Source organism: Poecile atricapillus, chromosome 3, assembly GCF_030490865.1.
Source record: "Poecile atricapillus isolate bPoeAtr1 chromosome 3, bPoeAtr1.hap1, whole genome shotgun sequence".
Classification (NCBI taxonomy): Eukaryota; Metazoa; Chordata; class Aves; order Passeriformes; family Paridae; genus Poecile; species Poecile atricapillus.
Window position 1 is genome coordinate 97167613 of NC_081251.1, and position 25860 is coordinate 97193472.

The following is a 25860-nucleotide window of genomic DNA, read 5'->3' on the forward strand; positions in this document are numbered from 1 at the left end:
TAGAGGTCTGAGAAAGAGAATATAATTTACAACGCCTAAACCCATAAAACCTCATTAAATATGTAAAGGCAGCATACCTACCAGGAGAGGAAACTGGGTAGGGCTGGCCCCAAGCACAGAGGACATGCTCCACAGAGACTCCCCGGTGACCTTCAGTGGGGAGACAACTGTGTGTCAGGGAGCTTTCCTGAGCTGTGGCTCAAGTCTTGTGGGATGTTCTCCAGCAAGGCAAGCTGCTGGGAAACCTCTCCATCCCCCCGCAGTAGGGGTGAGGTGTGGGGTCTGCATGTATATTCGTCCATTGTGCCACTCCTTCGCTGGCAGGGACTTCTGAGCTGAATGAGAAATTGCTACACTGTTGCACTACATCTAAAAACCATTTCAGTGAAGTGTCCATGATTTTTTTTGGAATTTATGCTATAGATCTGATTATCTAGTGTTTTTAAGCATATAGGTAGTGTATAGGAAATGTAGCTGTCCTGTGAACTATGATCCACCACAGCCCAGGAAAGCCCATCACTGGGCAGAATTTACCCTTGTCTCTCATTAAATTCTTCCCCAAGTCCTCTCAAACCAATTATAAGAAGAGCATTATTAAAATGCCAAGTCTAGGAAATGCTCAATATTAACAAATAATTTTTTTCAGACAAACGCCAGTTTGGGACTTTACCAAGCATGTCGCAGGCTACAGATGGGGCCCATTTCTATGGTCTCAGTAGGAACAGAGTGTCTTTAGAGACCCCACACAGACAGGTACAGAGCCAGATCCTATACTTCATGTGTTAAGTCATACATCCATTGGTCAAAAAAAGAGAACCATTTCCAAAGATTTTAAAATCTCCAGGGTTCTCTAAAAGGAGGGCTAAACACATTTCATTTACTATGATACCAACTGAAATCCATCATTCTCCTTCTAGTTCTTTACCTTCTTTTTTCCCCTCTCTCTCCCTTCTGTTTCAGTGAAAAAAGTGAAATATTCCATCTTAAGCATGACACTCAGCCTCTCAGCTTTACTATGAATATGAAAAACAAATGCTCAAAAGAAATGTACCTGGCTCTATGCAGGTCTCTAAAACACAAGATGCAGTGAAAGAGCTATCACAAATCTTACTGCAAGTATAAAAAAAACTCCAGGGTTTTTCCTTTGCATGCTTCACATCTAATCAATTTACAGCCTGACAGTATTCCTAGAAAACCTTCTTTCTCACTGTATAAAGGCCTGGTATTCAAGCATTTTTGAGTGATAATTCAATAGGATTAAATTACACTCATGTGACAGCTCAACCTCACTAATGAGGTACATTTCAGTAAACTGTTGACAGAACTGTCTGGAAGGCTTCTTTAATTTACCAACATGTAACAACATGGGAAAAGCATTAGTCAACTAGATGAAGATGAATAAGCACTGGGGTCTGGGGGCATTTTGCATTAACACATGACAACCTAAAAGTGTTTTTGTCATTTGCTCTTTTTAGCCCAAGGCAGTCACTGAATAACTGGTACCTGTTAGTGTGATTGACTTACCAAAGCAACAGAAGGGATTATATTTACAAATGTCTGTACAGAAAACAAGCCAGAGAAATGTCTTTCTTTTTTCTTAAAAGATAACAGTTGTTCTGTGGGAAGATGTCTTACAGCTACAGCCAGGCTGAAAGAACATTTAAATCTCAGCCTGCCAGCATGCTACATCCATTATTTGATTTCAGAGGTTCTTTTAAGACTAGAATTTTTTTAGACGTGTTTAAAATATATAATTCCACAGAGCTGTTGATTTTCAATAGTATATACAACTTTAACTAAGCAGAAAATGTAAGAGGAAGAGTAAAGGATGAAGAGAAACTCTATGGCTTCAAGTGACACAAAACTCTTTATGTACATCAGTTTCTGCATATATTCTGCTATTAGCAGGCTTAAATAGAAGCTGGGGGGTACTTAATGAACTGATGACATCATTAAACTAAGGAGAGACTTAGGGAGACTAAAATGCATGTGAAAGCAAAGACAAAACAATGCCAGTAATTTTAAATGTGCAGCTTCCTATAGGTATAAATGAGTGCAGGCGATTTTAAAGATGTGATGAAGTCTCTCGTCTGATGCACTCAACTAATGTATCTGCTCCATTTTTAAATCTAGGAAGACTAAATACTTGCAAATAGCATAAGATCTAAGCAAAAAAGGTTTCACCATGATTGATGGGAAGTGGTGCACTGAAGGAAAAGTCTGCATTTCTATTTAAGCAGGTTGCATATTGAGCATGTGTGTGCTTGTGTTTATTTTATCCTGTTCTTCCTTGGTATCACCTGGTGCAATGCTCACAGTTCTAGAGGTTTACATCCTCAACAGGGACTGCCTGTTTCAGAAGAATTAATTTTTTTTCTTGATGGAGGGAGAAAAAAAGACAACTGTACCAGAACACAAGTTTTCCAATGTAAAGAGACAAGATAAGCATCCTAAAATAAGACTGTGGTAGAGGACGGAAGAGCAGCAGGAGATTTTGTAGGCTTACCAAAAGAGAAAAATTCAAACATTGAATTCACTTGAACAGGAATCAGGCCCCAAAACCACACAGCTGTCTTATTGTATTGAATTTGAAGAATATGAAGAGAAACAAAACAGAATGAATCCTGCCATGAGTAAAGTTGATGAGGTTAAGTGATAGACAACCACTGAGCCTTTTAAAAGATTCATCTTTTCCCATTTGGATTTGTGCTAGTCTGCAGCTGAGGGCTACAATTGCCTTAATTTTTTCCATCTGTACTGGCTGTACTACCTGAAGTCACCACTTCTTTCATCTGTTCCTTATTAAAACTAGACTTTATCTCACCAAGGTAGCCCTATTGTCTGTGACCACAAAATGAAAAATCCCAAGCTTTAACACCAGTGAACAGCCCTCCCCAGTCTCTTCAGCATTTCAGACTGGTAAATATGACTGATGAGAAAAAAAAGGGCTACGTGGGTAACACCTGGGAGTAACATAACTGCTGTGGTCTCATGCTGAGTGAGGTCCCTGTCACTGACACACCAACACCCCTGGCTCTATACAGCAGCAGATACACGGAACAACTCAGGCACAACATTAAGGTCAACCTTAAAAGTACGGAGTAACCCACATTTTGGTCCCTTCATACAAGTTACTTCCTACAAGAATAAAAATACTGAAGGTCTGGTGCTGGCAGGTGCTTCCATCTCCTCTGCCAGCAATCCTCTGCACTCCTTCCCCTGTGACCCCCCTCTATTTCCAGCTGTGGTTCTGGTGTTTTGTATGGGCTGTGCTCTCCTTCACAGCAAGTAGTGGGGAGCTAAGAACTTTTGACAGCATTTGTAAAACTGTTTTGAAAATGTATGGAGAAATGTCTCAGATGACAAATATCCAGAAGAAGGAAGAGGAGAGGGAAAAAGTGATCCTCATATATATATGAACTCACTTAAAATTGTTTCTGAAGAACCTTGCACCTTGCAATCCCAGTGATGGCTGATTGAAAGCACTGATGCCACAAAAGTAGAGTAGAAAAATAGATGCGTGCTCTGCTGATAATGTATCTTTTTTAACAGTCTGAGTCTCTGGGGCTAAAAAGGGCTGGTGCGTGACTTTGTTTCTTCCTTTTTTCTTCAACTCAGATGCAAGTGTATTTATTGAGCAGCAAGCTGAAACCTTTTTGTCACAAAAAGTTAACTTTTTTTTCCATTGAGTTTTACTATTTATTGTAAAAGGGAAATACATGCACTGTTTTCATGACAGCAGTGCCAGAGTAGCTCACAACCCTGGTGCATTCATCGTCACAGAATTACTTGAAGGACACTATTACCTACGCTTTGTGTATGGCAGAACTTGAGCTCAGAAGCCGGTGCGTTCAAACTCAGTGACTTGCCCAACATTACATTAACTTCTCTGGCACAACGAGGCCTAGAACTTGGGCCACCCAAGGTTGTCTATATGGAAAAATCAGCAATTCAAAGAGTTTTCTTTTCAAACAAAGCAGCTTCTGAAAACACCTAATTCCCCTCTTAATTGCTTCTTAGGTCTACCAAATGTCTACAGCTACTGTATAACACCTTGAATAAAGCTCAGGATGATACGATCAGGCATATAAGTAAGTCTGTTGATGGCTTTAAGTGTTTTTTCCTGTTCTGCTATTTTATTATTAATCATTTTTAACTACAGTGTGATTGGTGAATGAGACTGAAAGGCTGGTGTGCATTGGTGAAACAGGGAAAGGCTAAGAGCCCTAGCATCCAAAATACCAAGAAATGTAATTGTCTCTCTTGTTGGAAACACAGGGATACATTTTTTTTAAAAAGCACAAAACTTTCCCAGCTAGTACCTACGGATACCAGTATCCTTAGGAATAATTCCAACTTGCTTCTAGGGGAAACAGGCAGGAATCTTGTACGTTTGTTCCTGCCCATGAATACCTGACCCCTTACAGAAACAGACCTACAATTATAAGGAGAGGTGGTCTTTCAGCCTGGAGGTCATAGGTTTCCTCCCTTTTCCCTCCTAGCAAAAATACTGGGAATTAGTAGGACTTAAGAAACCACTCTGATCCTCTGTAATGAAAAGCAGCTTTTTTGAGTCCACCTCCTGCATTGACAAAAATACGTAAAAAGGAGGGAAAGTTAAAACACTCACTGCACTCTCATTTACTTTTGGATGACAGAAGGCGGCTTCAGAGCATACATGAACCTAAACCATTTATCTTCCTTCTTGAGGCATGAAGACATTAGGAACATCCATGGATTATGAACTGTGTTTTCTCTCACACCCCATGACTTTTTCAGGCACAGCAGATGATGTTTTCAGGCACAGCAGATGATGATGGGGAAGGGAATGTAGCTGAATGAGCACAAAGATCTAATTCCATGTAAGCTCTGGAAGTACAGAGAACCACAGAATATTCTGAGCTGGAAGGGATCCACAAGAATCATCAAGTCCAACTCTTAAGTGAATGGCCCATACTAGGATCAAACCCACAACCTTAGCATTATTCACTCTAAGCAGTCACATCACAGACATCCAGCAGAGAATTCACCAGTGGGTCAAACTGACACTCCTCTGGCCCATGTACAGAGTGACTGTTTGTACTCAATACAGAGGAAGAAACCTGTCAGTGCAGACCTTGACATAGGATACTGGGGTGCCATAAAATCTGTTTCTGAGTGCTGCTTCCCTAATAGCACCTACATGCTCATAGCCTGAGCTTGCTCAACCTCCCCAGCACCCTTAGCAAACTCTACAGGGCATGCAGAGCAGAGCTCGGCAGCCTCCCTTGCTCCATCCCATAAGGGAAGGACAGCAAGGCTATCACATCTTCCTGACAGTTTTATTGTGCAGTTCCAGAGCTGGATTTTGGGGCAATTTTCTCTCTGTGTTGAAACATCTCTGAGTTATTAATTTACTGTATGCCCATCACTGTCTTCATTCTTTCATTTGGCCAAGAGTGTCATAAGTCAGTGTCCTTTTTTCAGGACTGTAAGCCAAGCACTTTACTGGTGGCAATGCCTCTGGCAGCAGTATCTGCAAATCCTGCACTTTCCAGTCCACAGGCAGTGCAGGCAACTGTCAGAAATGGCAGTCAACCCCATCCTGTCCTCCTTGGCTCATGTTCCTGGAACACAAGTCCCGTTCCTATCTCTGCTGACCAAAGGTAACCTCTGGGGTGGGATGGGCTGGGCTGGAGATGCAGCATCTGCGCATAATTCCGGAGCCCAGGGTAGCTCCTGCCTGCAGGCGTGGGCCTGAACAGCAGTGGAGCAATGACCACAGGTAATACTCACCTGGAGGCATCTCACAGCCAACAAACAACTGAGCAAATAGCTCAGGTCCCACCTTGTCCTTCAAAACATGTCCTTATTCATGTTTGTGCAGCACCACCTAACACAAGACAGAGAAGAGGCACCATCCCCAAAAATTGTAATTGTTCTAACATGTACAGCACCTGTCCCAAAAAATCCACATAGCTTTTTTGCAATCCATGGCCTTGAGCTGCCCCAAGAGAGTAGTTGGGTGGGCAGTGTGAATATCCTGCTCAATCTTTTCAGCTCAGGGAGAAAAGCACACCCTAAGCTGCTACTGCTGCTATCACTCTGCTCCTGCAGCTTGGAGCACTGACAATTCCAGGTCTGCTGCCCTTTATCTGCTACAAGATCTGCCTGCCAAAAGATGACACACATGTCTTGTTATGACAAATTGCTTAATTACAAGTTTGGCAATATGTAATACTTTGTATTTTCTGCTATCGTTAAAGCCGAAGAAAATGAAAAAAAACATCCATTACCCTGAGAAAAAAGTCCACTCTTACCATAAATTTCTGATAAAGAAATGAAGTAGGTTCAAGTTTAATCACACCAGCAGTAAATCAAATATCAAATTTAAAACAACGAATTACAAAGAGCCTCCTCACAGTCACTTAGCATTGATAAATTAGTAATGTAATATTAAATTATTCATATCTTTTTTTTTCCTTAGGACTATAATGATATACTGTACACAGCACTGATAATTTACTTAGACTGAGTCCATTCATTTAATTATGCTGCTAAACTTGGTAGGCCAATTGGTCATCATGAGAGTTTCCAGGCAAGCTAATCACAAATATATAGAACATGTCCCTTATTGTCCCCAGCGGCTAAGTGCTAAAATGCTATTTAGTGCTCAGAAGGTTAATGTCCTGCTTATGTAAATTGTCCAATTTAACATTCAGCAGCAGTATCATAAATTCTGGCTCCAGGATTTCATTAAACGTATGTTCAAACTAGTTGACCTTAAAGGTTAACAAGCACAAGTTAAACAGGACAATTATTTAACTCGCTTCTTATCAAGAGACTGAAGCGCTCTAGCCATTTAATAGTTATGCATACTTCACAATTAGAATTCTTAAAAGGTCTCTGATAAAGCAGCAGGTCATGAATTTTCATAAGGATGTCAGATAATAACTATTTATCTGCACTTGTTTTTCTTTCTTATAAACTTAAACTTTGATCTTAACATTCAATTAGAAATGATTCCACCAAGAAAGACTAGGTGACTCAAGGAGCTTGTCTTCACATTAATTTGAATCTAAATTAAGCTTTAAAAACATTGCATCCATATTGTCTCCTGCAGAAATTAATTCAGAAGTTAGCGACCTATTCTTCATGCAAAAACCACTTCAGCCTTTCAGCGTTAGGCGATTGAAAACCACTGAATGCCAAATTATTACATCAGGTTAACAACCGCATTTTAATGCAAATCATAGGAAGAAAACTCTCCCTATACATCATGAAATAATTTGTATCATACACAATCAACTTGCCTCGTACTATGTTAACCAAAGATGAAGACAGATTAGCTGAGATCATTCCTTTTTTACGCTGCACAATTTCTCACACAGCCTCTTTTCCGGAGGCTTTGGTGAAATATGAACAGCAGCAGCTCCTGGAAGTGGCTGCCACAGCCACCACTACCTATGGCAGTGGTGATGCATTGAGAGCAGCTCCTCTGCTGACATTTCAAATCCCAAACACAAGTTCTAAATGCAACAGGATCAAGTCATAGCTTCAGGGATGCATTAAAGCAGTAAACATACATGGGAAATCTCCGGAGCTGACAGTAACTATATCCAAGGAAGTTATAAGAAACCTTTTTTATTTTTTTCCAAGCTCAAAGGTAAAGATGATTTCACTTTCAGATAAAATAGTAGTTTTATACAGTTCTAGATTTAAAAATCATGCCATTGCCACAGTATTTTAGAAAGAAAGGAAATGCAAGAGAAATTGAATGGTTACTTGAGAGGGAAAATGTATTTTCCTTTTTCAATATGATTATGCTTTCATCTGGTTCCTGAGGATCTTTTTAGAACTAAATTTTGTTCCTGAGAGTGTCTGCTAAAAACAGGACCACAGGACATTTTAGAGCTAGGGCCTAATTTTTTTTCAGTAATATATATAAAAAATGCAGGTCAGCTGGAGTAAGTCCATGAAGATGGGAAGTTGGCTACCCATTTTCTACTTGAAAATTTTCTATCCTAAAAAAGATCAGAAAGCTACACACTTTGGTAGTCAGGACAGATAGTCAAGAATAGTTACGTCATCTAAGCCTTGAAGGGACGAGACTAAGACTCTGAGAGAGCTGCTACCTGCAGTGCATTTAAACAGCCCAAGGAAGTGCAATATATTCTAATATTGTGAAATTAGCAGATTACTTTGGCTTGCTTCACCAGAGTTTTGTTTCCTAAAAGCACTGTAATTTAATGATGGCAAAGCAGTACATGATGAATACTCATTTGTCTTTCTAAAGGTTATTGAAAACCTTGCAGAAAGAAAAGAATTTTCTAGCATCCTGAAAGTGACAGCTTTTTATGACCTCATGTGTGGCTCCTTTTCCAAACTTCATCTTTTGAATTCTGGCTTCAAATTCTTCCTGAAAGAAGACATAAATAAAACTGAATGGCTAATGGACTAAAAACACTTATGATCAGGTTTTCATAACGAACATTATTAATGGCTTCCTTTGCACATGCACTGACATATAATGCCATACTCATTTCTAAAGTAAGATTTAGAGCCCTATTTGCAATAAAAAGCTAACAGATGAAAATAAAAAATGAGAGATTCCATTACACAGCTACACACAATGGATTTCTATTAAAGATAAACAGAAACATATTCTTCTAAAGGCAGAAAGAGCTTCATTAGAAACTCACACATGTATGTAGGATTCACATTTATCTTCTAAGACATGGGTATGTTTCTTTTATTGCTATCAACAGTTCCAAAACCTTGGGTCTGGTTTTGAGTAGCAATGGACACACACGTCTTTTTTTTTGCTCTTCCTAGAGTTGTGAATCATCATACCTGAAAATCAGGTTGACAGAACCCAGATTATCTCCAAACAATGCAAAAAAACCCCCACCAAACTCAACAAAAAAACCCCAAACCAATCCCCCCCCGAAATCCACAAAAACAACCCCAAATAAATGTATATCCTTCTGCCAGATTTCTAGTCTTTCTCCAACATCACACCACCACCACCTTTTTCTTTCCAAAGGGAAATAATGAGACAGAATTAAATCCAGAAATGAAGACAGGCAACTTCAAGAGTTACTATTATATAAAACTCTGCAGTCTGTCCAATTACTGGTTAATACCACCACTAATCTTCTGCTCTGGCTCTTCACAAATCCAGGATTTAGGTAAATATTTTTGTCCCTATTTAGGAAGGCACCTGCTGCCACCATGAGAGCCCAGGCAGCCCCGTTCCTGCAGAGCAGATGAAGATCCTCCCAGCATGCAGAGGTTCACTCAGGCAAGGAGGCTCGACAGCCCCATGAGCCTGATTTACTCCACAGGACTTACTCTCACAACAAACCCAAGAACATTTACAGAACTAACTGCTTTCAAATTTTAAAGTAAAGCTTCTTTATCTGACTCAAAGTTCTTTCAACAATTTCCATAGATCCATTCCAAACATCCAAACTCATTGCATCAAAAGAAATACAGGGATTTCACTTGCAATTTCTGTTGGGGTTGCAGTAAAAAAGAACAATTTGAGTCTAGCTAGTGTCAGCATCCAGATGAAAGCTGAAAGAGTACTTCTCTAATAGGCCTGTCCATTAGCAATTCCATCATTAAGGTACATTACTAGAAGTGTATGGGAAATGAACTTAACAAACAATGACTAGTAATTATGGTTTTGTACATAAATGTAAAATACAAAGCATACATACATACAGAAATACAATATGTAAGTTTATTTTGCCTGAACACAGTGAAGGATCTGCTACTGAATTTTGGGGGAATCAGGAATTTATTCACTTGTCTTTTACTAAAGATGAAAGACTCCTAAAACACTTTAAAAAATAATCCCAATGTCATTTGGGAGGTTGCCTGTTGTTAGAACACAGGAAAACTTGACGAAGACGGATTGGATGATGAATTTCTCCAGCAAGTTTCTTAACAGAATGGGCTTCTGGCTTGATAGAGCCACCTCTTCCTTTAACTTTAATTCAACGTGTCTAAACATACATTTTCTGAAGAGTTTAGGTCCCTCTCAATATGTCCCAGGCCTGGTAAGACTCTTGATAGATCTCACCTCATTTAAATGAGTCTTAACTGCTACTGTTGGCCAAGTTCTCATTCAGCTGAAGAAGTATTAATTGAATTCACTGATTTGTAGATGATTTTCATTGTGAGGAGAAGAGAGTGGAGGAGGGGGAGGAATTGATTTTTAGGAATAAATTACTTTGCAGCAATACATCTGAATACAAAATTTAATTTTGTAGATTTAAAGTGTTCTTGTGACCTTACTTCTAGGAAAGTTCGGATTCCTAAAAGCATACCACTGCTTGAAAATCTGAGACAGGAGACCAATTCCTATTGTGCTTCAGTTGTCAGGAGGGAAAAAAGTAAAACCTAATCATTTTACAGAATATTTGCTGATATAAGAATTAAGATTTTTTTATCAGCAATTGGGTGCAAGTAGAGCACGCAATAACAGCTCTTGTGCCTGCACCTCGTGTATTCAGGCTTCATCAAGGTAATTACACATAGGCTCAGTAAGCACGCTTTAAGAACTCATGGAGAAATTTTATATGCTGAGAGGTCACAGGTATAGAAGTTTTGCTGAAGAGGGGTTTAGAAGCTTTTTGAAGCTGGATTTTACTTGGTTGTTTGGGGTTATTTTTTACTATTGGTGTAGGATAACTTATGTGTCAGGTGGTATTGAGGGAAGGTGTATCAAAATCTGGTATTAAGTGAAGTGCAAGAACCCATGCACTTGCTGATCTTGTGCAAACAAGTTTGAAGTAAAAGTCAAGTCCAGCTAAAACCCAGAATTTTCCTGCCTTAGGGTTTAAAAAAATATATCATGAAAACTTTAAGTTAGTTTAACATGATTTTTCTTTGGCTCTTACGCCGTTGCACAAGGGTATTATCTCATCCTCCTCAATTCTCCCAGTACAGATTTTGCTTTGTAGTTACAATACTGTTTTTGGCAAACCCTTCTGCATTTCTGTTTTATAATGACTTTTATGGCCAATATGAAATCACTGCAGTGAGCTTTCAAGTGGTTTTGTGAAGATTGTTATAATAATGAAGAAAGTAGATCTGGAAAATTTTACTATTTGAAGCAATAATTAAGCATAATATAAAAATATTTAGGTGACAAATACATAAATGTTTTGACTAAAATATATATAAACTTCCCTGAGATTATTCTGCAGTAGGAAATGACTCATAATTAGTCACCTTACAGAATTATCTTTCTCTGCATTTTGTTGCTTTATAACTCGTGTCCCTGCACAATCCTCAGTGCATACAAGCTAAGTCACTATTCTGGCACCCTTGTCCCACTTGGAGGTTTAATTACAACTTGGGCATTAGGCATTTGGATTTTCTTCTACTACAGACAGGCTCAAGCCACAATCTCTTCTGCAATTCCTCAGAGCAGGAGACTGAGTTTCTGAGTTTACCTAAGTTTTTCTGACTTTTCGTACATGCAAGTTTGTTCTTCTCTTTACTAATGATTACTGTGAAATCTTAAAAATTATCAGCTATGATGAACATAGCTGACAATAATTAAAATGTAAAAAAACCCATCCCTGAAGCCTTAAAGATTTGGATACAATATTCATTGACCATTTTGTTGTCCCACCTGCCCTCCTTGACAAGTCCTTAAACATTTAAAATCTAACCAGGACATAAATCCACATTTTTGGGGACAAGTTCTTTTTCTCAGTTGCTCATTGTAGCTCCAGCCAACTCTTGAAATGCAGTTATTGATAAAATTGAAAAAATATAACATGAATTCCTGAAATTCCAGTCAGTTCATGTTCTGAACTTGATGATGTCAGGCAATACATCACTACCATAATTCATTCCTGTGAAATATAGGAATAAGAATGATTATTGAGTGTGAATAAATGAATGAATGGAATTAGGGAAGAAGAAACACAGAAAAAATTAAGATATAGGTACATATTAGGTAAATTAAGTTATTTTATCTCTTTTTCATTTTCTCATATTGATGAGGGAGAAGATAGTAATTTCTCCTCAACGTGACACATAAACTTACATATCTCTTAAACCAGGAAGCTGTTTTTCAACTGGCACTGTGGTATTGGTTAAAAAGCTAATATATAATAATCAACAAGTGCATGTAGAATAAATTGTGTCAAATAATAGGGATAGCTTCAAATTCAAGCACTTTAAGTTTGCAAAACACAGATTTAAGATTATCCAGCTTCAGTTCATGCATGCACAGGGTGCAAACCTGTTGCATTCAGTATGCAAGATTTCACAATGTCTTTTTAGAATCATTTGTCTAAGACCATGATTCTGAGCTTGGGGTTTTTTTATGTACACGAGCGATCTTGTCTTTCCTTTGTTTTTCGTTGCTGAGGAAGCTAACAGTTGCACAAGTACATGTGAACATGAACATGTTGAACATGAACATGGTTTATGTTAAAACTACAGGCATAAAGATTTGCAAATGTTGTATTTACCACTCTGTGTCTCCCTCCTAAAAACATTAAGATTTACTGTACTGGTGTTTGTGAGGCTCAGACATCAAATTAATGCAAGTGGAAAGAAATAGGAAGTTTCCACCTGGCCTTGCTGGGAGCTGGACTAGAACTTTCATGAGGTAAAACATTTGCTAAGGACCAGGTAGTACTTTATTATGATTTATTAAATGTCAGTTTATATGAGTTTTATTGAATATGAGATTAGAGCGGTACTTATTATAAGACAGCACAGTATTCTGTGATTTACTTATGAACTGCTCTTTCTTTCTTCATCTGCAAATACCCTGCTGAGCTGAGGGGAAAACATGGCGTCAGCTAAACCAAAGAAATGGAAATGAGAATAAACATGTTTAAATCTTGGGGCACTGGAGAGCTTTATCATGCTCATCTCCTATCTGGTGTTATTGATCTCTCTTAGTGCAGGAATCAGGCTATGAATATGACCTACAAAAGTGGCAAAGATTTTAAACTTTATTATGCTGGCTTGGAATTCAGTCTTCATTGGAACAGAAAGGGCAATTATTTGGGGGATATGTGCGAGTCAAGGCAATTTGTGCTTCCCAGGAAAGGGAAGAGGAAGAGAGTGGTAGCAGCCATAGGAGAAAGCTGGAAAAGAAAAAACAGCTGGAAATATCCAAAACACTTAGTGCTCAGCTGGGATAATATGGGCTCAGATCTTGGGAAGCTGCGGATAATGCGGATAATAACACATGAAGGTTGCTACAATTCTCCATTTTCACAGATGCCACTAAGAATTTCTTGTCACCCTGAGAATTAAACCTTCTGATCTTGTTTTCATAGTTTCTAGCCACTTTCCCAGGAAAGTAACTATAAACATAGATGTTTATACATTCCATTAAAGAAATGTCTTTTGATGGACATTTCTCACGACCAGTGTGTTTGGGAAGGTGGTAACCTAACTATCCAGTCCCTGGTCATTGTCAAGAATCTATAAATACTGAAAGGACAGAATAAATCACTCTCTTTTTCTATCACACATTGAGCTGTGTCTGTGTGAATAATTTCATGTCCAACAGTGATAATTTCTAGCACAGAACAAGGGGCTACATTTGTAATTATAATTTTTTTTTTTTTCATTTCTATTCTACTGAGATTTAAACATGAAAAATTTGATCCAAAGGCTACTGGAGGCAGCAGGTATCTACATTTACTTCCACACCTATCCAATTAAGCCAAAACTGGAGTCCTATCTTAAAGGCTTTTGGTGGCCTGCACCAAAACTGTACTGAGAGGCTCCACTCTGAGATGAAGACCACAGCCAAGAACTGCAGCATGACTGAACATTTTTAGGAAGGGTAACCCTGCTTGCCTAGGCAAGAGTTCCTTTGCACACAATGAGACAAATCTGTGGAGACTTTCCCACAAGAACTAAGGGTAGTGCAGAACTTTTTCTGCCTTTTTTAAGCACAAGGCACATTACTCTGATCTCATTCCCTTTTCACATTTCCTCGTTCACATTTCCTTGCTCTGAAATGTGCATAAACCTGTTACACATTTCCCTGTGAGTCTGTGCCTGTATATAGAAGAACATCCTGCAAACTTCCTTCCTAGAGACAAGCTGACACCAGACTAAAGCAGACATTAGTCACTTTGTTGCTGGGATCTACAAATTCATTGTAACTCTAGAACACACCAGGACGCTGGAATTATAGGACTCCAAAGAGAAACCAAAGGGAAGTCTTGTCTTTATTTGTGTTCTATTACAAAGACAGACCAAGAGAGCTGGGGTTATTCAGACTGGAAAAGAGAAGGCTCTGAGGAGACCTCATAGGACCTCTCAGTACCTAAAACGGTTTAGAAGAGAGCTGGAGAGGGACTCACAAGGGCATGTAGCGATAGGACAAGAAATAGTGGCTTCAAACTGGCACAGGGAAGGTTTAGAAGAGATATTAGGAAGACATTCTCTACTGTGAGGGTGGTGAGGCACTGGCAAAGGTTGCCCAGAGAAGCTGTGGATGCCCCATCACTGGAAGTGTTCAAGGCCAGGTTGGATGGAGCTCTCAGCAACGTGGTCAAGTGGAAGGTGTCCCTGCCCATGGCAGGGATCTGGAACTGGATTAAGATCCCCTCTCAACCAAACTATTCTATGATTCTATGAATTTGCTACTGCTATTTTTGCAATGAGGAATATGCAGTAACTGCTACAACTGAGCTTTATCCCAGTATTGATATTTAAACTTTCAGCCAAAAAAAAATGAATTAACATATTTAAAATCTTAGGAAAAAAAAATTAGGATTGCAATTTCCTGTGCCATCCTTTTTACACTTTTGTCTTGGATTTTGTCCTGATGTTTGCCCTGGTGCACCCACAGGTCAAAGTTTTGTGCACTGTTTCTTTAGCCAAAGTTTAACTACAGACTTGTACACACAGAATGCCAGCTTGTCCCTCTGCTGCTCTTCAGCCACAGTTCATAATGATAAACTGGGATGTAACTGCTGCTTTGTCTGGTTTGGAATGATTCTGCAGTCTGGTTATATCTCCAGCATTCCTCAGTCCACAATTTCAACACAGAAAACATTCAGACCAGAGTGATGAGAGACAATGACAGTCATTTGAAATGAGGTTTGGCAACAAATTTTCTGACAAATGTTCTGGGATAATGCTGGTGGAAAGAATTGTACTCTCGGAGATGTGACTTGTTAATTCAGTCTGAGGGAAGAAGATTCAGAGCCATCATTTATTGGAACCTATTACAGGACTTAATCTGAAGATTTTGACATACTTCCAAGACAAATAGGCTACCACGAGTGAGACATGTTCAATAAGGTGTGTATTGTAGGAAATGAGGGCTGTAATTGCCATGCTGAGAGAGCTTGTTTTCTATGCAATTTAACGACCTCCTTCTTGCAGTGTCCCTTCTGACACAATGTGATTCTGAGATGAATCACGCCAAGCACATGGAAAGGGTCTTTATCATCACACAGCAGACTTGACCAAATGGTTACTGCTTATTATAGGTGGGTACCGTAGGATTTGAGCCCCACAGAGTAAAACATTAGGAATTACATCTCCTGTAATGCTTGGGCCTCTTCATTAAACATCATGGGGGTGTTTGTAGTTTCCTTGTTACTCTGCAAATCACAGCAATGGCCCAAGTTTTTCAGCACAAGGTTTCTCTTTGCTTGTAACAGTGAGTTAGACTGAAATTTGTACCAGATAGCTCCACTCAGCAGCACAGATTATGATAGAAACTAGTCCAATCCTGTTTGTCCTTAGCACTTAACCAAGACATACTTACTTAGTCTTTTCAACCTTTCCTTGTGAAACAGTTTCCCCAGTCATGTCAGAATATGTCACCATTTTCTGACCTCTCTCCAACTTCTAATTTTCCCACCTGATACTAAGGCAGGAAAAGAAATTTGCCATCTTGGCTGCAATCCACATCATTGAGGAAAAAATGTGGAATGACAGAAGTGTAAAGACTAAGGTCGCTTATTGTGCAGGGTTGCAACAGCAAAATAAATACTTACAAAAATATAGGGTGTAGAAATTAAACAACCTTTTTAAGATTTTAAAACCTGACAAATACTGAAGACTGTACTACATGTAACAATTTCTCCATATGTTACCTATATTCATATATGTACTTGGAAATGTCCGTGGTTATTTCTACTGCACTGCTCTGGGGCTCCAAGGCAATCCTGGAGCTTCTTCCCCCCAGAACATTTTATTGCTACAAGAATAGCAGTTCTTGATAAGTAACTTTCGTTTGTTTAGCTTAGAGTGCCTGGATGTAAAGAGTTGCCTAAGATTTGCTTCTTTTACAGTTCTGGTGTCCTAGGTGGTGCTGTTTTCAAGATGTGCTTTTTACAGATGCATCGAATAATTGGATGACTGGCAGTGTTACAGTCTGCCCTTAAAATCTGAGTGCCTGTTTAGTGGTTGTGAAGTGACAGAAGATTAGTGTTACTAAAATTTCTCCCACCTAAATTAGGAGAAATGTTGTTTCCCTACACACGGTGGATGTTCTGCTCTTCAGACCAGCCAGTGCTAACAAATACCACCACTAAGAGAAAGTTATTTCAGTACGTCGGCTGGAGTTCGCAAGTTTTTCCAGCCCATCCTTTTAGGCTTTAAGCAATGTTTAAGAGCATGGCTAAGTTTTCTCGGGGACACCGCACTGTAGTGGAGCCTTCAAATTCCTTTTCGCACCAGGCACCCAATATACAGACAGCATTAATTCATTTTTATCGTTGCCACGTCCATCCACAGCGGCTCCCCACGGTGGAAGCGAACAATCAGCCTGAGCTTTGCTGTGCTGGGGCGTTTCCCAGGATACTTTCCAGGCTCCAGGTGAGCGCAGCTTTCCCGGCACAGGGAGCCCCGGGAGGCCGCGATCGGGGCCTGCGTGGGGGTGACCCCTCCAAGGCGCCTCCGAAGGCTCTGCCCAGGGTTGGACGGAGCAGCAGCCAGGGCCTGTGGGGCAGGAGGGCCCCGGGCAGTCCCGCTGCTTGTATCCAGGGGCCCACTTCTGCCCGGCCCGAGCCCGCCGCTCCCGCCCCGGAAGCGCCGCCCGCCTGCCCGGAACCTCTGGAGCCGGAACGCAGGTTGGCGGCCTGGGGGCCGGGCCGGAGCGCTGCACCGGGGGACCCTGGGCAAGATGGCGGCGGCCGTGGCGGGCCCACATGGGCATGGGGCCGCAGACACGGACACAGGCACGGACAGCGGTAACGCCAGCGGGAACGGGGTGGGCCCCTCTCTTCTTCTGAAGCATGGCCGGCCGCTGCTGTGGGCCATCTCTGACCTTGAAGGCCTTTCCTCTCTGCCCCGTCTGAGCCCTCCGGTGGCTCGGTGGCCCTTCATCCCCCCCGCTCCGGGCCTTGGGCCGGCGCCGGTCGGCCTGGGGATCGGGGGCTCAGGCCCCCGGCCGGTCACCTGCTGAGGCCGCTCCCCAGCGGCGTGCCCCGTGGCTGGCACTGCCTGGTGCCGTGGCTGCTCCTGCCCCCCTGCGCTGGCCCTTTGGGCTTTTCCCTCTCAGCCCGGGGAGTACCGCCAACAACTCCTTAATTCCCTAGGTAACCCAAAATAGCTTTCGCTGCCCTCTTTTTCGGGGGAGGGAGGAAACGACTCTGCAGAGCTGCACGAGTTCTGTGTCTGTGCGAGACTGGGATCTGCTTCTCTCCGAAGGAAACCCCTGGGACTCTCTCGTTCCAGTTCTTTACCCTTGACGCACGGTTCTCCACTCGTTCTCGCCTCCTTGCTCGTTGTGAGGGTGTACCTAACCACTTGTGATGACTTCTTAATTCTGTCCTGTAATGGGATCTCTCTTTTTTTTTTTTTTTCTTTCTTTGTTCTCGGAGAATTCAGGGTTGTGGCCCTTTGGCTCGCGTTGGTTCTGCTTGGTTTGAGCGTCAGAATTGAACCCAAAGGGAAGCGTTGCATGGGAACTTCTTCAAGAGCTCATTGCTAAATGTTTGCTGTATTTTACTTGTGTGCCTGCACCTTGATCGCTGAGCGAGTTTGAAAAAGTTAAGCAGAGAGATGTGTATGTGTATTTCACACATAACACACACTCACACACACAGAAACAATTAGATTTTTTTCTATTAAATCTATGCCAGATATCAGTCTTTTCAATTCAGAATAGGGCCCCAGGTCCTACATCTGATTAAGTTAATTAAGTTTAAATTAATTTGAAATGCCTCTTCTTTATCTCATGCTGTTGACTGATACTGTGATGTATTAAATAATAAATCATGGCTGGTTAAATTATAGTGGACATCTTGTTAATTTTGCTGTAATTGTTGAAGGTAAAATTGTGTTGGTATTATTCTCCTATTTTATTGGCAGAAGATGTTGTGTGAAGGAAATGATACATACTTTTGCAAACTTCCTTTTTATAAGTCTGATCTGTTTTTTATGGCTGACTGCAAAAGTTGGTCCTTAGCAGTGTAGGGCATTCAAGTTTGGACTTTCTGTAGTTGTTAGCTTTTGTGTGTGCACATAAAATCACAAGCAGGGGTTGATTCCTTGTTTAAAAGCTTAATAGCAACATCCTAGCATGGACAAAGCCCATGGGTGAAAACTTGACATTGTTTTACATGTAGGAGCCAGGATGTGGTTAAGGATGCGCTTAAATCTTCACAGGCAATAGTTAGAATTTTTTTTTTTTTTTTTTTTTTTGCAACTCAGGATGTGGAGACATAGCAATATAGAAAAGGATGCTTTTAAGTAGTTACTGAATGTCTTGAGAAAATTTGCCACTTCTAAATTTCCAGTTTATAGTAAGGACTGTTGGAAACAGCCCCTTTATTTATTTTGAGTGGAGCATGACATACCACTGTGTTTACCTTGGTGGTAGTAGAAGTCATACTGGTAGAGATAATGACCAAGTATTCAGTAATTATTTCTCTTCCACGTTTGTTTTGTAACCATAGACTTCTTACTACTGTCCATGAGGATAACTAAATGTTCCCCTCTAAACATGCCTGGGCACTAGAGGTTTTGTTTTAAATTGCTCAATGCCACTGTTTTGCTGTGTTGTTCGTTTTTTTTCTGGTTTAAACAGGCACATGGAGAAGGCAGAATAATGAATTAGTGTGGCAACAGAGTGTATGTTTATGTTTGCTTAGTAATTAAATAGACAGTTGATTAATGAGGAATACCATTAATAGCTGCCTGCATGGTTTTATGGAGAACAGCACTCCTGGCTTCATTTTCTTAATGGTTTGGTTGATAGAAGTACTGCATGGGATATAGGAGTGCTATAGTAAAAGTAAAACACTTGGCTCAGTAGGACTGTGATTTAAAATTCAAATTTTCTTTTTTCAAGAGTTTGAGAGTAATAGATGGATGAAAGTGAGTCAAGTGGGGAATCAGTCCCTTGCTGGTGGGGTTGGGTGGGATCAGAAACCAGCCTCCTTCTGTTCAGCACTTGATTTTGCAGCCTTGAAAGCTGTATATAATATAATTAATTTAAAATTTAATGTGGCATAAATATTAGTGGAGTAGTAGTTAATGGTGGCAGGATCTTGTGTATGCTCTGCTCTTGATTATGTGGTGAAGTGAAATAACTGAGCGTATTTTAGCACACCCTTAGCCTGCAGCCCATTTCATTCTAGTTAATCATCTGCACTATTAAAGACTTCTATTTTTGCAGTTTGACCCACTGAACAGAGTAATGAGGACTAAGTCTTCATGTATTTGTTGTGCCATGAATTTGGCTGTTTTCAGTAGAATTAATGTTGCTTAATTCTGAACTTCGGTGTTGTAACTTCAGTTCCTTCTTTTTGAAGGGCTCATAGGGGTGAGGAAATGGGGGTTTTGTTTGTGTAACTTGAGCAGTTACTTACCCCAGAAAAGCTCAGTGCCTCTGCTTTCTTTTGAGCTTCTTGATGACTGTCTTGATGCTGTATTTCATAAAGCAGTCTCCCCTGGGTTCATTATACTTAGGTAATTGTACTTTTGCTGGTGGTGTTCTCTCTGAGCAGGTTTTGCTGTTATGTGAGAAATGCCCCTCAGCTTCAATTTAATTCCTGTGGCTGTTTGCACTCAAACACCAGATGTCACTGTTGCAGTTTCTCTGTGAGTGTGTACGTATATACACACACATTTGTGTGGACAGTTATTCATAAGTTACACTTTTTAAACTGGAAAATAGACAGGTTGTACCCCCATAATTACCAGCCCTAAACATAAAAATATTCAATAATTTAATAATAAATATCCAAGGCTGCCTTTTCCCTTTAGCCCTACCTCTTATAATCATTTTAAATCATCACTGACGTGAGGAAGCACTTACACTGCATAGTCTCTAATAAATTCAGTATAATGGTGTGTGCCTGCTTGAGGAACTGATTGTAACAGCGTATGTACAGTAATTCCTCACTCTGAGCTTGGATAACATTTACATGCAGAGCAAATGGCATTACTGATTGATTCTTACTAGAAACAATTCTTGATTATTTTTTTTTCCCCTTCATTTCTTTCTTGCTTTTTTTATCCCTAGGTTCTGAATTAAGCTCAGAACTTCCAGAAGACAGCTACTCTTCAGGAGGTGAAGCCCTGGATGGTGATGATGAAGATGAAGCAGCAGGCCCTGGCAATGTGGCTGAAGAGGCAACAAGCTCCAAAGATGGTCCAAGTTCAGGATGGGCAGATGCCATGGCAAAAGTGCTCAACAAAAAGATTCCACAGAATAAGTCCACCATCTTGGCCAAGAATAAAAGCCTGGAGAAGGAGAGAGAGAAAAAAAAACAAGAAAGGCAAGAAAAGAAGATGAGGGTGAGAAACAGATGCAGTATTCCATGTGCAGTAACTGTCAGATGGGCTACATGCAAGACAGTCTCAGAGCACTGTCCCAAATCTCTACTGAGGCTGTCTCAGTTTTGGAGTCTCTCCTTCACAGTGATCTTGAGTAGCTTATTTTTTTTACTTTTCAGTCATGCTGTGTAAGGTTTTTTTCCCTTACTGCTTCTTCTGGGTCGTCAGGCAGGCTGAACTTTGGCAGCAGGAGTGTTCCAGTCTGTCAGCTTAAGGCATTTTCTTTTTTGAGGGGGTGAAAGCAGCTACTTTAAGCTTGATTTTTCTAATTGGTGTTGTTAATTTGGGGTGAAATTCACTTTGTTGACATTACAAATTGAAATAGTTCTCCACCACAAAAAGTAAGAGGGAGAAAGAGAGGAAAACTGCTTCAATTTATATTGTGCTGTGACTTCCAAAATCAGGGCCTCTAGGTTGAGACTGCAGTAACCAATGATGTGGTTGTGCATTTTTGTTTGCTCGCCTCAATCATTTTCCTGATTGGAGTTTTTTATTACCATGTCAGTGACCTAAATTGCTTCTGATTCTGAAGCTGGTATGAAGAAAACAAAGCCATGTTGGCAAGTAAGTAATTTGTTTATGCCTTGAGTGGAACTTTTAATTCCAGGCTCTGACTGATTTACCTTCAGGCTAGAAATACGTTAATAATTCTAATGTCTCATCCTACCAGTTCTGTTTCAGTGGGATAGCCAGGTTGCTCACCTGACAGTTTGGGACATGCTGCAGTTGGGCCATGGCTTGCCTTTTAAATACAGAGAGCTTCAGTACAGCATCTTCACAATTATGGTTGTCCTAAATACCTGTTCTCATCCAGTAAATATATAAGAATACTGCAAAACAGAGATGGGCCGCAGGTCCCCAGAGTGACTTGTTTACTTTAGTAAAACTTGAAAGCAATTTGCCTTTCATTGATTTCTTGCTGATGGAAGGTAGGATAGGGCAGTTCTTTTGATCAAAGGCCAAAACATGGTCATAAACTGAGAAATTCGTAGTAGTCTGCCTGGAATTATAAAGATAAGGACTCTGAAATTCCATTAGAGACTTCTTGCATAAAACAGATTTAATGGAACATCACCAGGCCTAAAATGCTGTTAAATTGTTCAGAGGGGAAGAAAAAATGTCACTACCTTACTCCTAAAGCAGAGGTCATGAAATACTGTGGTCTCCTATTGCAGCAGAAACAAAGCTGGTGGTATTGTGTCTGCTGGTAATGGAAAAGTGGATCAATTTGGTTTTGAAAGAGCCTCCAAAAATTAGACAAGAACCAATACTGTACGCATGACTTGTTGTCTGGTGGACACTTGGTGCTTTTCCTATGTTAAGAGTTCTGCCTGTTGCACTCTTTGCTGAGTATCACTTTGGTCACAAAGCCATACTGGGACCAATTCTGTAGGAGGAAGTCAAATTCCCAAGGCTCAAAATGTGACATGCCCGTCTTGATGGACCCAGGATTTTACTATGTATAAATTTCTCTGTGATTAGCTTGTGAAGTCTGGGATTTGAAGGCTGTCTTTGAATTCCCTTGCTCAAGGTAGTCAGTGTGAAGGCATCTTTCTCGTAGGCTTTTGTTACTGGAAGCAATGACTTTCTGAGATTTGAGTGTGGCCCTTGTGTCAATGCAAGAGATTTGCTCAGACCTGTTGTCCAGCCCTATATTGGAGCTCCCCTTACTTTCAGCCAAACTGAGCTTTGTAGATACTTTTTTTTTTCTCCTTCTATATACTCTATCAGATCATGCTGCATTCTCAAATGTCGATGTTGTTTCACATAACCATATTTATAATGCAGCTCGATAAAAAGCGGGAATGGGAAATGATGTGCCGAGTGAAGCCAGATGTTGTCAAAGACCGAGAGAAGGAAAGAAATCTTCAGAGAATTGCCACAAGGTAAAAGTTTTCCTGAATGTGTTCCTTAAATATATGTATATCAAAAAGAGGAGGAAAAGGCCTGTGCAGGTGATCTGTTTCCAATCAGATTGAACTCTTAAGAGGTGACTAGCAGGAGCCGAGAGATTTATAGATGGGTCTGCATTGTACAGTATCAAGTTCAACAAAAGATTTCAGAAGCTTTATGAAAGAGTAAAAATTTAGATGGGAATCTAATGTTTGCTTAACAGAAGTGCTATGTTGTATCCCCTCATTTTGTTAATTTTATGCTTTAAAAATACAGAACAGTTGTTTCTACTGTTCCAGTTTTTTGCTTCTCCGCAGAGGATTCACCAGATTCATGGCTGTGAAGTTCAGCTGCCATTAAGCTCGCCTGAGTAATTTAATAACTGATTTTAGGACAAATAGCGTGGTCCCAAGGATGAAACCTGCTCAAGAATGAAACTGATCTCAGTGCCATGTTACCAGGCTTATTTCAGAGTCTGAGTAGTTATTTGTAGATTTGTTTGTTACTGATTCCTAGCAATAAGTATGAAGGAGGAGTAAAAACTGGAAGTCTTTTATGTTGTAGTAAATGTTACTTCTTAACTGAATTGAGATTCCAGGTAACCATTTTGAGGAGCTAGAAGCCATCCAGCATCTGCATTGATTACCTTTAGCAGGGGGTTCATTTCTGTGAAAGGAACTTGAGTTAAAAAATTTGCTTTGTTATTTTTTTCCCTGTCCCAGAGGTGTTGTACAATTATTCAATGCTGTCAGGATGCACCAGAAGAAAATGGAAGAGAAGGTGAAGAACGTTGGGAGCTCTGAGAGGAAGCGTGCTAAACTGATGTCTTCTGTTTCAAAGAGAGATTTCATCGATGTTTTAAGAAACATGGAGGGGTCTAAAGGAGGCAAGAATCCAGCTGGAAAGGCCACAAAAAGTAAACAGGTAAACTTCATCTGTGAGAAAAAAACACTTACAAGGTACCTTCTCAATGTACTCTCTGTTAATGTACCTGCTTTTCATAAACCTATGACCCAAATGGCTGGGATATTTTGACACTTCTGGAAGGGAACAAGTAGCTCTTAGCCTGTTTTCCCTGTCTTTTGACTATCAAAGTACAAAACGCTGGAAGCTCTTCTGCTAAGACAGAATTGTTTAAAAAACGATGATGAAACTTTGGATTTTATCTTGGATTTTGCACCAGGCATGGAACAAACTGCTAGATTATGGTGGATTGTGACATTTGGAATTTGGCCAATTACAGTTAGCTGCTTGAAATTGTTAAAGAGCTGGGGGCTGTTCACCTTACATGATGTATTAGACTGTACTACGTGTGTGTCCCCATGGTTTGGTCATGTCAAACTTGCTTCCTTTGGGTGATTATGGTGTCTGAAATGGAAGGATTTGCCATACAAAGTGAATACCACAAGAGAGAGAAACAGAGATGTATTAAACATTATATGTAGGCTTTTCTTTCCCTGATTCTCTGTGTGTGTCGGGCTGGTGTGCTTTCTTTGCTTTTGGGATGTTTTGGTAAGAAATACATTCCCCTTTTTCCAAATGTGTTTGAGACACAGTGTAATTGGACTCATCCAACTCTTCATCAGTTCTTTCAGCTCACCAAGTAGTTCAGGGTTGAAAACAAGTTGCTCAGGCACACTCTTTCTCATATTTCAGAAGCTGCACGTTCTTGAAGCGTATTTGTGTTCAGGTTTGAACTCTGTGCTTGGTGGTGGGTGGAATACTGCAGCTGGCGCAGACACACACTGCAGTTAACTAAGTGCTTTTCTGTGCCAGGAAGAAATACTTTAATCAGTTGGGAGACAACAGTTTGTCATATGTTTTTTGTTTGTGTGCACTTTGGGAACATGCTGAAACACTGCCTGGCATGGAGTGCTCATACAATTTTCATGCAAGTGCAATATTGAAGTATTTTTTAAATTCTTTGGATAATGAGAACAATTTAGCTTGGTGCTGACACTTTATTTCTCCTTAAATAATTCCAGCTTGCTTGTTTGGGTGGGGGGGAATGTACATGTGTGTGGTTCTTTTTTTGGTTTGTTTGTTTGTTTTTCCTCCCTTGGAATAGCAGAATATTGGAACAATGGCAGTGCCAATTACTATTGTAGTCAGCAATTAATCAATAGCTGAGCAAGAATTAGGACCTTTGTTTTGTGTCACATTGTAGCAGGGCAGTTTTTGAATTACTAGGTCAGGAAACACAGATTGTAAATGTTTCTATAATTAAAAAAAAAGAAGTTTTATTTTGGCAGCATGGGTAACAGTATATTTCCATTCAAGACCTCTGGAGATGCTTTAGATGCTGGCTGGTTACTGCTGGGTTTGAGTATTAATGTAGGTGCTGCTTTCACATTGCTTGTGCACAAAAGCTGAGATAAGGATCAGGGTTTTTGCTTGGGTTTTTTAATTGCATGTCTGCCTAGACAGACCACCCCCCTTCCTCTCTCCCTTGTTGCCTTTGCTTCAGTGACTCTCCATTCATTTTAATACTGAACCAAACTCTTCAATAACTCCTTTTCAAGCTGTTCCTAATCTGCCTTATTTTCTCTTGAGAACATATCTTACTCATTTAGCAAGCTTCCCTCCTGGTAGTTGTTGAGGCTTGAGGTTGAGGCCAAAATCTGCTCTTCGTTCTCCTTCTCAGAGTTACACAAATATTTAGCCACTGAACAGTTCTGCTGGCCTCCACTGCTGTATCTCTGCTTCTTGGTCTTTGAGGGTGTTTCAGAGGGTAGGAAGCCTGGATGAGGTTTTTCAGTAGTAAATTCCTTGCAGCAGGATTTCAGCAGATTGTTTGTGCCATCTGAAAGCTTTTGTTTGTTTGTTTTGTGGGTTTGTTTTTAGCAGTCAAGACTATAGAGTGTATTCATTTTTAAAAAAAGGGGAGGGGGAAGATACATTTATTTATCTCAGCAAAAACAATGGAAGAGATGCCAATCCCAAAATCCAGGCACTCTGCCATCAATTAAAAGGCAGTCCAGAACAATAAAAACACTACCCCACCCACATAAAACAAGCAGTCAGCAGGAAAAATAGCAGAAGAAAGTTTTACCAGTGAAAGCAAACCTTTTTTGACTCAAGCCTTGTGCTGTGACATGAGACTTGACTGTATTTTGAGAATGGGTGAAAGAATTTTCTTGCTCTGCAGCAGTTTTTGAATGCAAAATTTGCTTCATATTTTTC

At 40.3% G+C, this 25860-nt stretch overlaps 1 protein-coding gene across 2 annotated transcripts in view; it reads left to right on the forward strand.

Annotated features, from left to right (window-relative positions):
* Nucleotides 1–17039: 17039 nt before the first annotated feature.
* The window catches only part of RRP15 (ribosomal RNA processing 15 homolog), a 29816-nt gene continuing 20995 nt past the window's right edge, over nt 17040–25860 (forward strand). The window contains exons 1-5 of one of the 2 annotated variants that reach the window (XM_058836127.1): nt 17095–17189; nt 17830–18007; nt 20471–20745; nt 22573–22670; nt 23400–23601. In XM_058836127.1, coding sequence (XP_058692110.1) covers nt 18004–18007; nt 20471–20745; nt 22573–22670; nt 23400–23601 — 579 coding nt within the window. In that variant the 5' untranslated portion in view covers nt 17095–17189; nt 17830–18003. Of the gene's footprint in view, nt 17190–17829; nt 18008–20470; nt 20746–22572; nt 22671–23399; nt 23602–25860 lie in introns of both variants that reach the window. The other variant, XM_058836126.1, reaches the window with a different exon arrangement.